The sequence below is a fragment of the Chlorocebus sabaeus genome, chromosome 22 (genome assembly GCF_047675955.1).
Source record: "Chlorocebus sabaeus isolate Y175 chromosome 22, mChlSab1.0.hap1, whole genome shotgun sequence".
Lineage (NCBI taxonomy): Eukaryota > Metazoa > Chordata > Mammalia > Primates > Cercopithecidae > Chlorocebus > Chlorocebus sabaeus.
In genome coordinates, this window is record NC_132925.1 from 40367640 (window position 1) to 40382694 (window position 15055).

Sequence of the window (15055 nt, forward strand, 5' to 3'; positions counted from 1 at the left end):
ACTACACTCCAGCCTGCCTGGGCAACAGAGCAAGGCTCAGTCTCAAAACAAAACAAAACAAAAAACAATTTATAATAGCTTCAAAAATATTAAATAATTTGGTATAAATCTAATAAAACATGCACAGGATATGTATGATGAAAGCTACAAAATGCTGATAAGAGAAATAAAAGAAGATCTAAATAAATTTAGAGATACAGTGTGTTCATGAACTGGAAGATGCAACAGAATAAAGATATTAATTCTCTCCAATGTGATCAATAGGTTTAACGCATTTCTAATAAAAGTCCAACCAAAATTTTTGTCAATATAGACAAGCTGATTCTCAAAATTTATGTGGAAAACAAAACTATAATAGCTAAACAATTATGAAAAAGAATAAAGTAGAAGGAATCATACTGCTCAATTTTAAGACTATAATCAAGACAGTGTAGTACTGGTGAAGGGACAGACACATAGATCAATGGAACAGAACTAGAGTACAGAAATAGACTCATACTAATATGGTCAACTGATTTTTGGCAAAGGAGGAACAGCAATTCAATGGAGAAAGGATATCTTTTCAATAAATGGTGCTGGAATAATTAGACATTCATATGCAAACATTAACTTCAACCAAAACCTCACATCTTATACAAAACTAACTTAAAACAGATCATGAATCTAAATGTAAACTTACAAAACTTAAAATGTTTTATATAAATGGTTTACTATAAAAATGTAAAACCATATAATCTGTAGAGGAAAACATAAGAGAAAACCTGCATCATCTAGGATTAGGCAAAGAGTTCTTAGACATGATATCAAAAGCACAATCCACAGAAGAAAAAAAGAGTAATCAGACTTCATCAAAATTAAAACTATTGCTTTGTGAAAGATACTGTTAAAAGGAAAAGATAATCTATACACTGAAAGAAAAATCTTTGCAAATCAAACATCTTACAAAGTGTTACGCAGGGGAGTACATTCCTGTGATTGCTGCAACCTTTCAAACCAATTGTGAAATAATTCTGGGCTTACCCATTTGTTACCAAGACCCCAGTGGGCACCAAATCCCTGTTGAGAGCTTCCAATGACCAACGACGCAAGTTTTGGGAGGACTTCTTATTTGTTAAGTCGTGTACGAAAATAATACCTAAAATAACCAGAGAAAAAAATGTTAGTCCCTTAACAATTCCTCTTCATTTCACAATTGGCCAAATGAAGCTTAGTAAACAGAAGCATTAGGTTGCTTAATGAATCTAGCATTTTAGTATGACTAACAACTCAGACACAACTATTTTAAAATTTCCTCTACAAATATTTATAAATAATTAGTCATAAACTTTTCTCTGTCAGTTTTATAACTCTTTATTTTACAAGGGCTGATGAAATACCATTAAACTTTTAGCAGATCTTTACTTCATTCAACACTTCTTGAGTACCTACTCCATGCCTGTTCCTACTTGTAGAACCACTTCATTAATCAAGAGAATCAAAACTACTTCAAGTACATATGAAATTATTCATCCAAAAAGCTATGTTGTTTCTTCACTGTACATAGTACTGCCATAGATACCAGTACATACATATATTATTTATACTCATTACTTATACTCACTAAAAATAATACTAAGTAATGAAAATCTACTAAAATAGTACTGATTTGATACAATTGCTATTCTTTAGCTGACAAAATAGTGTCCTGTAGATCACCTGAGGCTAATCTACTCAAATGTCTAATTTTCTAGTTCTTTGAATAATATTTAGTCATGTAAGCTTCCTACCTGTAAGAGATTTAGTTATGAGAGCAAAAGAAATATGCCACTACAAGAGAGTGGGTGGAGACATTAAACAGTAAAGAGGTATGAATAGTAGAAAGTACATGCACGGATTTCGATAGACTGAGAAAAATAACAAAATGTAATGAGGCCCAGAAATACAATAAAATACAACTGAAGAGAATCAATTAAAATCCTAGATAGAAAGGTAAATCCGGGAATTAATTATTACAGCAAGATATAGACAAAAGAGGAAAACCTTTGATGCCCACTAGAATTTAGGATATCATCTTATGGTCAAAACACTATAGGTTTCAAACTCCCAACCCTTTTCTATATTACCTAGATTGTGAATAGGACATGAAACCGATGATCCCTCCATCTTCAAGAGGTGGTATGTGTCAATTTGAAAAAGAAAAGCAGAAGAGGTAGAATTAGCTGGCTTCTACAGTTTTTACAGCCATCTGTGTAACTAAAGGGCTTGTACAAGCTATAGTTGAGTTGTTCCAGCCAGCTTAGATAAACCTGCATCTCTTCTGGTGTCTGAAACTAACAGAGATCCGACACTTGCCCTAATATCCAATTGTACCCACTCTTCCTTCCTCAATGAGGGGTTTTAATCAGCATCAGTGGCACAGATTTAAAAAAAGGAAAAAAGAACTCCCATTAAAGACCACAGCTAATACTTATTCAGTACTTATGTGCCAAATATTGTGCTTTACATGTGTTACCTAATTTAATTTTCAGAACAGTCCTATGAAGCAAGAATTATTATTATCATTATACACAAGAGAAAACTGAAGTTCAGAGAAGTTGAGTAACTTGTCCTTGGGCACATGGTAAGTCAGAATTTGCACACAGGTAATCTGACAGTAAAGACATAAAGACTAGTGGTAAGCAGAATAAAATCTCATTTTAGGGCAAACAACTGGCATATATTTTCTGCCTTTCCTTTTCCCCAGGTTATAAACATGGCAAAACTACAGGTGAGAATTTTGGACGGGGGAGTGAAAGGATTACAAAGGCCTAAGTTGGCTATTAGATGGACAGGGAAAACTTTATTGAGGATCTTTAGGTAAGACTTTTGAGCTTTTAAGGGCATTTGAGTACCCTTTTCCCCTATTCTTTCTCTTTCATTTGGGCTGAGAGTTCTTGCTTTGCAGAATATGTGCTAGAAGAATCAAGGCAGGGCTGAGATGAAAGGAGTCAGGGTGATGCCAAATGGTAATATATCTTAATCTCAAGGGAGAGAAGTAAAGACACTTCATTATTTCCTTCCGAGATTACTAGCCTAGGTTATCAGAGAGGGAAGAATGTAGGGTATTAAGGGATGAAAGTTATTGCTAAGAATATGGACTGTGTATTTGGATAGAGTGATCCTTATGTTCAGTTTCTTAGGAAACTAAGGTTGGTAGATGGAATAAAGAACTTTGAGTGCTTCTACCAGGAGGAATGTTCCAGAGCTAAGGTGAAAGAACACAGAAATAGGTTTTTCAATAAATGTGATTTTTTTTTTTTTTTTACTTTTAAGAAATGGAAATATATCTCAGTCTTATCTGTAAAATCAACATGGATATATGCAATTCTTTCAATAACATTAAAGGAGACAAATATGGATTAGATGGATTTCTTCTTCAGCACTTACAAGTTCACAACTCAGAATTCCATAGCTTCTAGGATTTGAGTGGTATTTATCTCTATTATTTAATTTTTATAAATAAATTTTAATAAATTTTAAAATAAATTTTAATAGCCTAAGTTGGCTATTAGATGGACAGGGAAAACTTTATTGAGGATCTTTAGGTAAGACTTTTGAGCTTTTAAGGGCATTTGAGTACCCTTTTCCCCTATTCTTTCTCTTTCATTTGGGCTGAGAGTTCTTGCTTTGCAGAACATGTGCTAGAAGAATCAAGGCAGGACTGAGATGAAAGGAGTCAGGGTGATGGCAAATGGTAACATATCTTAATCTTAAGGGAGAGAAGTAAAGACACTTCAGTCTCAAAAATACCTAAACATTGAAGGTGTTATATATTCAGACTTCTCTGTGCCAGATCAGATAGATATCTTACTTTGACAAGTAATTTTACTGATACAAGTATAAGTCTAAACTAGGGTTCACTTCCCTCTCTTTCTCTAAGATGTCACCTCACACTATACTAGTCTTATTATTGTTTTTCTTATTTATATGCATTCTATTAATATATACCATTATATATACTTTTCTGCACGATGATGGCATATATTAAGGTCATCTTATAACTGTATTTTGTCTCATTTATGAATGCTTTGTTTCTTTATTAAGACTGTGACATTTTCAGATAGAATTCTGAGCTAAATAGGATATGAGTCTGAACTGACACATCTCATTCTATATCCTATAATATGTATCCAGTGAAAAGAACCTTCTCTACGTCTTTTTGTAGAATCTACAACACCTCATGATATGGGAAGACATCAAAAGAGGAATATAAGGAATGAACATACTGAATAAATGTAATGCTTACCTAATATTGAGTGAGATCTAAGCACAGCATAAATGAGGTCTATTAATGGCTATGCATTTACCAGGGGGGAAATGCCAACTCCTTTGGTATATTAATCAAACAGAAGTTGGAATTATGTTTCACAGTAAAAACAGGTTTTAAAAATGAATTTTTACAAAGACTAAGAAAGAAACTCTATTGGCAAATCATAGGTATAAGCAGTTTAGTTTCTTGATATAGAGTAGGTACTCCTTAGGAAATTATGTCCTATATTACACACCTCCATCTGGAAGTCTGCTCCAGGTATTTGAATATTTATAACTGGATAAAATTTCTGCACCCATAAAGACTCCCTTAAGCAGCTCTTCATAAGTAGCTAAGAAAGAGCCTTATGGCTCTTTCTAAGGGGCAAATGAACGAAATCCTTCTATCTCTGTTATATCTGGCTTAAGACTATGAGAATCCTATGGTCCTACTGTACTTAGTCAACTCACTGGAGAGATAGCACCCCCAGAGGACAACATTTTAAGTTCCATGTTTTATGTCAAGTATCAAAAATATGATTTTATTTCTCAATATTTAGTTTATGACAATAATATAAATAGAAACACTTAAGACAAAGCACAGGTTCAATGTTCTGAATTAAATTAGATGGCTACAATGTAGAAACACAAACTGGAATGTACTATGCAGATTGAAATCAAGGGTTGTGAGTACATTACATTTTTCTCAAATTAAGATGAGTCTGGCATGCTATGGCATTCCATATCAGATGATCTATACTCTTAGACCATTAATATAAGATAGAAATTAAAAAATGCTTTACCATTTACAGAGTTGTAGAATACTGCTCTTGTGCTTTTCACACTGCTGGCACTGCCCACAGAGCCTCCAACATCCCATAATTCTATGTAGTAGGTCTTCTCTTCTGGGGTTCCTTCTTTGTAATCATGAACCTAACAAATCAATTAAAATAATACAGCCACTAAACAAACTAGTAAGTACCCTTATTCCAGTTTAAAGCATTTCAGCATCTTACTCTGAGTTTCTGATTGCTACTTCTTATCTTTTAAGCTTACTCTCTTTAATACTTTAATAATTTTTACTCCAGAGGACCTTTTTGTTAATTGATCTTAACATCTTTCACAGCTCTCTGTTCTACTTCCAAAGCCTTACCACCCTCTTAACTAAGCATACATTCCATGATCCATCATTACAGTCACTCCTTTGCCCCTCTCTCATATTGCATTCATCTGACAAAATTCCAGTCTGGGTTATATCCACCTTTTGCCCTCTTCCATGTCTACAACCCAGCAACCGAATGTGGAGCTCAGAAAAATACGCATTCAAGATAAATGGATTCTTTCTAAATTTAAGTGTACCTTTGGAGCTGTCTTTTAATCAATTCCACAGTTAATTTACCATTTTTCTCTTCCAGAGAACTATTTCATACTTATTATTCTTTTTAAACTTCCAGTATCTCTTCCCCATCCTCAATCACAACTAACTTTGCTTCCTACTGCAGAAGCAATTAGAAAAGAACTTCTACAACCTGTTCTTCCTGTACTTATCCACCTTCCTCCATCTGTGCCCATATAATCTGCTTTCTTTCTTGTTGTTTTCTTAGGCTGCCTGTGTCCCTAAGGCTAAATCCTCTCTCTATGCATGAGATCCCATCCCCAGTTTCTTGCTCAAAGATGTAATTCTACCAGTTCTCCCCTCTCTCCCTTATACCATTAAATTTTCCTTCTCAGCTGGATAATCCTCACCACACAATTCAATTCTCAGCATACAAACATGGCATAATTTTCCTCATCTAAAAAAAATCCTTCTCTTGACCTCAAGTCCTCTTCCAGCTACCATGCCACTTTCCTTTTCCTTTTCACAGCAAAAGTCCTCCAAAGAGTTGTCTATTCTTAGTGGTAATTCTTTTCTTCACATTATCTTTTGAACTCATTTCTATCAAACTTATGCCCTAATGACCCCAATGAACTACTCCTTGTCAAGGTCACCAGTGACCTCCACATTGCTAACTCCAATGGTCAATTAACAGTTTTCATTTTACTCCACCATTTGATCCACCTAGTCACTTCTTGTGTCTTGCAATATTTTTTCACCTGGCTTCTGGGATATCACACTCTTCTAGTTTTCTTCCTATCTCATTGGCTAGTGCTTTTCAGCTTCCATTTGGGTTCTTCTTCTCTCTCTGATTTCTAATTGCTAATGTGTCTCAAGGTTTAGTTCTTCAGTCTCTTTTCTTTTCTATCAATACTTGTTCTTGTGGCAATTTCATCTAAAAGGCAGTTTTATTCTTCCAGTTACTTGGGCCAAAAACTTAAGATTTATCCTTGACTCCTTTCATATTGCATTATTGCATTTGTCAACAAGTTTTGTTGCTTTGACTTTAAAAAAATATGGAAAAATCTGTTCATTTCTCCCTATCTCCACTATTACCACCCAGGTCAAAGTCTGTATCTCCTTTCCTGAATTGATGTAATGGTCTCTAACTGATCTCCCTACTAGAGGCATCCCCCAACCTCCCTGTTTGTCTTCCATACAGTAGCTAGAGTGATCATTTTAAAATACAAGTTATATCATATGCCCTTTTACTCAAAATCCTCCAATGACTTTCTCACTCACAGTTATCTCCAAAGACTCTCTTTTCCTTATGTCTAGGCTCTACAGGCATTTATTGCCTGTACTGTATAACTATTCAGAAACAAATTATGATATGTGGCAAGCAGATTAAAGTATGCTGGTTCCTGAGTACACATTGGCATCTTCCAAGAATTAATTTTTTTTTTTAAGAAATATACATGCCAGTCTTACTGAATCAGGACGTTTGGGATTAAATACTAGGCATGTGTATTTTGAACAATTCTCCAAATGATTCTGCTGTAACCCCCTCATTAAGAACTGCTGCTTTTATAGAATGGGACTATTCTGGTATCAGGAGGCCTAGATTCTACTCCTTGATTGCCACTGATTATCCTTGATATCTTGGAGCCTCAGTTCCTTTGCCTATAAAATGAAAGAGTTGTATTACGTGATTTCTAAATATCTACTGGCTTTGACATCATAATTAAAAAAACAAAATCAGTAGTTAAAACAGATGTCATAAAATGCACTAAAACTCACATACTACATTCAACTGAATGCTTTACACTTTTACTTATTCACATTTTTTTTCGTCCAAATCCTTTTGGCCAAGGAAAAATTTAAATAAATATGCTACTCTATAGCCACATTAACATTAAGAAGACAATTATCAGACTGACATCAAAGACAGTATGACAGAAAAATGAAAACAGCACAGTCACAGCAGCTGAGGACTATTTGGGATAATGGAAATTAATTTTGTATACTACAACAGAAGGCATCACTATTTTGTTATATGGCAAAAATAACTTATAATATGTGATCATGCCAAGTCAGCAATAAAAAAGTTAAACCAAGCAGAAAAAACACACGTTTTAGCAAGATTTCTAAGCAAAACAATGAGAAAAAGCAGTATGAGGTCTTATAAGGAGTAAGTTTTCTGTCATGTAAAAGCTCAGCCACTTCAGTTGAGTCTTTCCGATCCTACCTTCCTTCTGGGCCCAAATCAACCAGAGCACGTTTTGCACTCCTCCTATTTGCTTCCATAGCATCCTACACACCTCTATCATTTCACTAAGCACACTGTCTTATTTATCTACTGATATCTCTTCTTCTGGGCTCTGAGTGTAAGGGCAGAGACCATGTATTATTCATCCTTTAGCCCTAGAAAATAGCATAATATCTAGCATATATTAGATGCTTAGACAGGTTTGTTAAATACATGAATACATTTTGGATAACTCATCCTCCAGGTTTTTATTATATTCAGTTTATTATTTACCAAATTCCAGTGTTTCTCCAGTACAGTTCCGAGAGCAAACTAAATCAAAACCAATAGGAAGTTTGTTAAAAAATACAGATTCCTGGACTGTCCTTGAAGCTTCTGGGATGGGGCTCAAAAGTCTGTATATTTTTTTTAAGTTCCCTAGGTGATTCTGATACATGATTAAGTTTGGCAACCACTGCAGCACACCATTTTTTTCTCTAAATTATTTCAAGTATTTAATGTTGCCTCCTCTAAAAGACTATAACTCCTCTGAGAATAGCCACCATCCAATATAAATTTCTAGGCAGCATACCCTCTTAGCCTTGCATTGTACCAAACCCGTTAGCCAGCACCTTTCAGGCTATGCATATTCCCAAGCCAGACTGACTCACTCATCTATACTCTTCTCTACCACAAATTACCTTTCCTAGTCAAATCCTTTCCTGTTTCCTTCTGAAATCAGAAGATAAGGTGTCCTCCTTTCTTTCCAACTTAATTAATACTGGCTGAGTTTAACCTAATTCACATGGAATGAATCCCAATGACTTTAAATCAGTAGCTTACAGCTTGTAGTTATGACATCACATCTTTCATATGTGTGAGTAATCTCCAAGGGAAAGCCTGACATTATAACAAGTATTGCTCTTGACACAGTAAGTAGTACTTTGGTGCTATACTGAGAGCCCAACATGATGGGAGGTAACGCCAAACTATAAGAAGTGTGTTTTATATTTAAAGCAGGTCATTGAGGATCTGATACTTAAGAGTCACTGCAGACCTTACAGCTATACAATAAAGGATTTTCTTAACAGGAAGCAACAGTACAGCTGATCACCAAATGGAAAAAGGAATACTCCTCAACGATGCTGCCACTTCGGACCTTCTCATTTATTCAGCTTTTGACTTTTTCTTGAAAACAATATTAAGAGCTATGTACATAAAGTTTTGTTTCATTTGAAGAGTTCATTCATTGTAACTTTTAAAACGCAGAAACACATTTAGAAAGAAAATGACACACATCAAGAAAGAACAGTGGATATTGTAGATGCTAATAAGTTTGGTTCAGTATTTGTACCTGCAGAATCATTATTAAAGAGAGGAAGGGAGGTAGGAGGTCTTAGGAGGGAGTTGGTAACAAAGAGAGAAAGGTGAAAAAGACATACTAGGAGAATATACCACAGGAGCAGAAATTAATTTCTCTCATTCACTGCTATACTTCCAGTTCTTTGCACAGTGTCTGATACCAAGGAGGTATGCAACATATGTACTGAAGGAACAAATGAACAAATGAATAGTGTCAAGGTTACTGCTAACTGTCTCTTCCCTTCTGGTTACTGCTCTTTTGCCTTCAGTCAAGCTTAATGTTTTCTATTTTTAAAAAAGCCCTTCACTTTCCCTTCCATTCTGTAATCATTTGCTCCTTTATTTAATGTCTAAACTTTGTGAAAAACTGATTTAAACCTGTCTCTGTTTCCTCTCTGCCAGTCATATCATTTGGTTTCTGCCACAAATATTCCATTGCACTTTCATAGGTCAGCAGAGACTTTATCATCACCATATCCAGTATTTTTTTTCCTCTCTCAGTCCTCATATTGCTACTGTTTCAAACTAAAAATCAATCCCTCTATGGAGTTCTCCTCTCTCTTTGCTCTTGTAGTTCATTTTGGCTATCCTCTTACTTCTTTGATCAGTCTTTCTCTGACCCCTCTTTTCCCATTAACTCTCTAAATATACCCCAAGATTCTCCCCACCTTTTTCTAAATTTTCTCTTTTAGAAATTGCATCAGTTCTAGTGGTTCAGGATTATTTCTATAAATATGATTCCAACTCAGAATTGTCTTTTGAGCTTTAGCATTTCATTTCCAGGACAGCTCCAGTTGGCTAGCTCACAGATACCTCCTTTCACCATGTTTGTAACTGAACTTACTATTGTTTCCTTCTTTTTCACCTATAATATGGCCCTCTTCTTGGCGACAGTTCATCTAGCCACTTACTCAAGCCACCCATTCAATCATTAGTGTCTAGGATAATTTTACACTTACTTTCTTGAACTACTATAACACTTATTTTCTATATTAGTGCTGTCCCCATGGAATTTTCTATAGCCATAGAAGTGTCCAATACAGGCTGGGTGTGGTGGCTCATGCCTATAATCCCAGCACATTGGGAGGCTGAGGCAGGCAGATCACTTGAGGCCAAGACTTTGAGACTAGCCTGGTCAACACGGTGAAACCCTGCCTCTACTAAAAATACAAAAACTAGCTGGGCATGGTGGCATGTGCCTATAATCTCAGCTACTCGGGAGGCTGAGGCACAAGAATCTCTTGAGCCAGGGAGGCAGAAGTTGCAGTGAACCGAGATGGTGCCACTGCACCCTACCCTAGCCTGGGCAACAGAATGAGACCCTGTTTCAAAAAAATTAAAAAATAAATAAATAATAAAAAAAAGAAAGAGTGGATGAAATGTCCAATACAGTAACCATTAGCAACATGTGACTACTTAGCAATTGAAATGTGGCTTGTTTAACTGAGGAGCTAAATTTTTAATTTTAGTCAATTTAAATTGCCACATGAGGCTATTGGCTACTATACTGAACAGTATGAGAATTTTTTTTTTTTTAATACTGTTCTGGAACAAGAGGCAGTACAGAGTAGTGATCAGGAACACAGGTTCTTGAAGCAGATTGCCCGGGTTTGAATCCCAATTCCATAACTTACTAACTATATGATCCAGGACAAGTCATGTAGCGCCTCTGTGCTTCAACTGCTTCTATGTTAAACGAATAGGGGCACTAATAGTATCTGCCTCAGAGGGTTGTGAGAATTAAATGAATTAGTATGAAAATGGATGCCTAGCCAAAGTAAGCAATAAAAAGTGTCCCACCTCATATGCTTAGTGAAGATAGAGACTATTCCTTTAACTTCTCCCCAGTGCCTGTATATTGATATGCTGTCCAAAGAGGAATTCAATAAATATCAATTGTATGAAATGTGTAAACTAGAGAGTTAAACTACCATTAAAGTGAACTAGAAATGACAAATCAATTTGCTTATTTATAATTTGTGAAAAGATTAAATTTGTTAAGTCTTGTTTTCATAATTAAGAGTAGCCATGCATTTATATTACTCCTATTAGACTTGGGGCAGCGAAGTTGAAGACAGGAATGAATGAAGAATACTACAAAATAAAACTTTTCCTTCTTTTCTCTTCAGTTCAGTTGTGAACACCTCTGTACTAAATACTAAATCCAAAATTTTCATAATTACTGAGCACATACATTAAACTCATTAGCTTCACCTGGTACTTAAGATTAAACAATTACATCATCACCGCTATCATCTCTATTTTTAGTTGGCTTTTAATAGATTTGAAGTAAAACAGGCAACGGTTTCTAAGAGTTTTGAAAAGTGTGTATTCATGAATCTACACTAATTCTGGAGATCCCTTCTCACAGGTTTCACTAAAACAAACACTATAACTGCAATATAAAAGCTGCTACAGGTAACAGTGTTCTCCCAAGTTATTTAGGTAAAGGCTTTATAAGCTTCAGTTATTCTTTCTATAGAAAAGAACTGTTCACTTTATTATAACAACAGTCAAAGTGATTTACATGTCTATGACAACTTTCCTTAAGGTTATCATTTCAAAATGCCTTTTACTTATGTTGTCACTCAAGCAATGCATTCTTCTAAAACATGGAAGACGTGGCCAGGCATGGTGGCTCACTCCTGTAATCCCAGCATGTTGGGAGGCCGAGGCGGGTGCATCACCTGAGGTCAGGAGTTTGAGACCAGCCTGGCTAACATTGTAAAACACTGTCTCTACTCAAAATACAAAAAAAGTTAGCCAGGCGTGGTGGCACATGCCTGTAATCCCAGTTACTTGGGAGGCTGAGGCAGGAGAATCACTTGAACCTGGGAGGTGGAGGTTGTAGTGAGCCGAGATCGCACCACTGCACTCTAGCCTGGGCAACAAGAACAAAACTCCATCTCAAAAAAAAAAAAAAAAACAGAAGTCAACTGGCTTAAGATACAATGAACAGTAAAGCAAGTCATTTTCAGCTGTGTCCCATTCTTCCACAATAATACAATTCAGGTAAGACTGTCTTTAAAGGAATCAATTAGTGCCACACCCATTCCAGCACACCCAGTCACATAATTATATGACATTTTACTTTTTGTTTTGTTTTTGAGACAGAGTCTTGCTCTGTTGCCCAGGCTGAAGTGCAGTGGCCTGATCTCGGCTCACTGCAACCTCCGCCTCCTAGATTCAGCGATTCTTCTGCCTCAGCCTCCCGAGTAGCTAGGATTACAGGTGTGTGCCAGCACACCCAGCTAATTTTTGTATTTTTAGTAGAGATGAGATTTCACCATGTTGACCAGGCTGGTCTCAAACTCCTGACCTCATGTGATCCAATGACTTTTGGCCTCCCAACGTGCTGGGATTACAGGTGTGACCCACTGCACCCGGCCCCAAAGCAGAAGTTTCTAAAGGGAATTACTGCTGTTACTTCTAAAACTTGGTCAGCGTCTTGAGAACTAACTAGTAATCTCATGTTGGCCTGCTCTCTGGGACTTTGCACAAAAGCATTCCTTGCAGACAAAATCAAGTCTCCACTCTCACATACAGGGGACTGCTGAGATAAAGTTTCTTTTGGAAACTTTGCCACCAGCTATACTCAAGATATTTATATCCCTGTTATCCTCTGTTACTATATATATTGGGTCCTTAATTGGTCTCTCATATTCTTATTCCCAGACTGCTTTTGCTTCCTCTACCCATCATTAAACTCCTAATTGTTTTCTTCTCCAAATATTTCCACTTTTCTCCTGGAATCTTACTCCACGGTTACAAAATTCCATTATATCCTACCCTCAGTCTCATTCTATTAACAAATCTCTGCTTCTGCCTTGAAAACACAACGTCTTATGTCCTCTCAGATAGATGCTGTTCACTTTTCAATATTCTAATTACCTTGGAGTTCAGAAAATAGGAAATGCCTTGCTTACTCTCCAAAGCTACTTCTAGTGTGTTATTCCTCTACTCTTATATTAAAAATCTGTCTTCTTTAGATGCTCTGGACCATCAGCTATACTCCCTTCCCTCCTTGTCTTATCGTTAATATGTACTAGCTTCCTATTAGCATCTCATTCTTAGTCTTGTCACTCTGTTCTATAAGTCCTGTCATTAAACACTTCTATATCCACTTGGCGATCTGATTCCACACCTTACCCAGTATTTCTCAAGGCATTATTCACCTACAACAGAATCATCAAGATGCTTCTTAAAATGCAGATGCTTGGGCACCAATCATAACTCTGAGTCAGAATATCTGGGGGCAAGGCTCAAGAACCAAATAAAAATACTAAGACTGTCAGACTGGTCATCAAAACAAAATTTAGTGTATCTTACTTATAAGAGATATCCCATAAATGTTAGGACACAGAAAGTACGAAAGTTGAAATATGTAAATAAGGTAAACCACACAAGCACTAACTAAAAACAAGTTGGCTTTAACTATTTTAATATCAGACAAAATAGTCTTCAAGGTACAATGTATTACCAGATATAGGGAGGGGCATATTAAAACAATAAAATGTTAAACGCTTTAGGAAGTTCAAACAATCATAAATTAGTACTCATCTAGTAATATAATCTCAAAGTATATAAATGAAAAATGGACAGAATTAAAATGAGGAATAGACAAATTCACACTTATAGTTGGAGATTATATTACTCATTCTTTAGCAATTGATGGAAAAAACAGACCAAAAAAACCCCCCACCCAATAGAGATGGAGAAGATTTAAAAAATGATTACCACATATTTAGAACACTGCACCCAACGATTACATAATATACTTTGTTTTCAAGAGAATATGAAATTTTTATCAAAATTGACCATAAAATTGGACATGGAGCAAATCCCAACAAACTTCAAAGGATGAAAGTATACAGCGTATATTCTCTAAGCACAATGAAAGCTAACTGAAATCAATCATTAAAAGATAATAAACATTGTCAAATGTTTGGAAATTAAGCATATTTAGAGTTATTACAGGACTGCAAGGTTGGTTTAACATTCAAAAAAATTAATCAACATAATTTACCACAGTAATGGAATAAATCAGGAAAATCATGATTATCATGAAGAGGCGACTGGTAAATTCGACACCCATTCATGATACAAACTCTCATTGTAATAGGAATAGAAGGACATTTCTTTAATCAAATATACCTATAAAAACCCTCTAGCAAATACTTTACTAAATAGTGTTATACTGAAAATTTCCCATGAGATGGGAATGAAAGAAAGATGCTTGTTGGTGCCATTTCTATTCAACATGGTACTGGAGTTTTAGCTAATTCAGTAGGACAAGCGGGAAAGAAAACCAAGACAAGAGGTGAACAACATGAATAGAATGCATGCTGGGTGGGGATAGGAAAAAGGAGTAGGGCAGAAGGCAGGGAAGGGGCAGAAAATTGGACTAAAGTTCAATTACAACTTCACATTGTAAAGCACTAGACCACAACTTCCCTCTTACTAAGCTTCTCTGATCCTTCCTACAAACCTGTAGACTCAATAAAGCACATATTATTGACCTCTGTTTTCCAGATGATGTAACTATGCCTCAAAGAGGTAAACTGATTAGTCTAAGGTCACTCTTTCAGAAGTGAAGGGCAATTGACTCAGGAGGTGAGGGTTTAAATCCAAGTTTCTTTTCAATATGTCATGCTCTTTCACAGAATGGGAGCTAGAAAAATCCAAAGGGAAAATTTGTCCAGAACTTGCTATTGGGTCTCCCAAACCTAAATAAAGTTGCCACTGAATTTAGGAATATGGTTGGCCAAAATGACACAAAATAGGTCAGCTCCTACTTCAAACTTATAGAAATGCTATAAAAATATTTTGAGACAGAAAGACTAGACAGAGGAGAGACAGAGAAG

The 15055-nt window shown here is 35.8% G+C and overlaps 1 protein-coding gene across 2 annotated transcripts in view; it reads right to left on the bottom strand.

Annotated features, from left to right (window-relative positions):
- Positions 1-15055, bottom strand: part of RABL3 (RAB, member of RAS oncogene family like 3) — a 40818-nt gene that overhangs the window by 18176 nt on the left and 7587 nt on the right. The window contains exons 3-4 of one of the 2 annotated variants that reach the window (XM_038003379.2): positions 5070-5199; positions 1021-1135 (exon numbers count right to left, since the gene is read on the bottom strand). In XM_038003379.2, the coding sequence (XP_037859307.1) occupies positions 1021-1135; positions 5070-5199 (245 nt within the window). The remainder of the gene's footprint in view (positions 1-1020; positions 1136-5069; positions 5200-15055) is intronic. The other variant, XM_073009754.1, reaches the window with a different exon arrangement.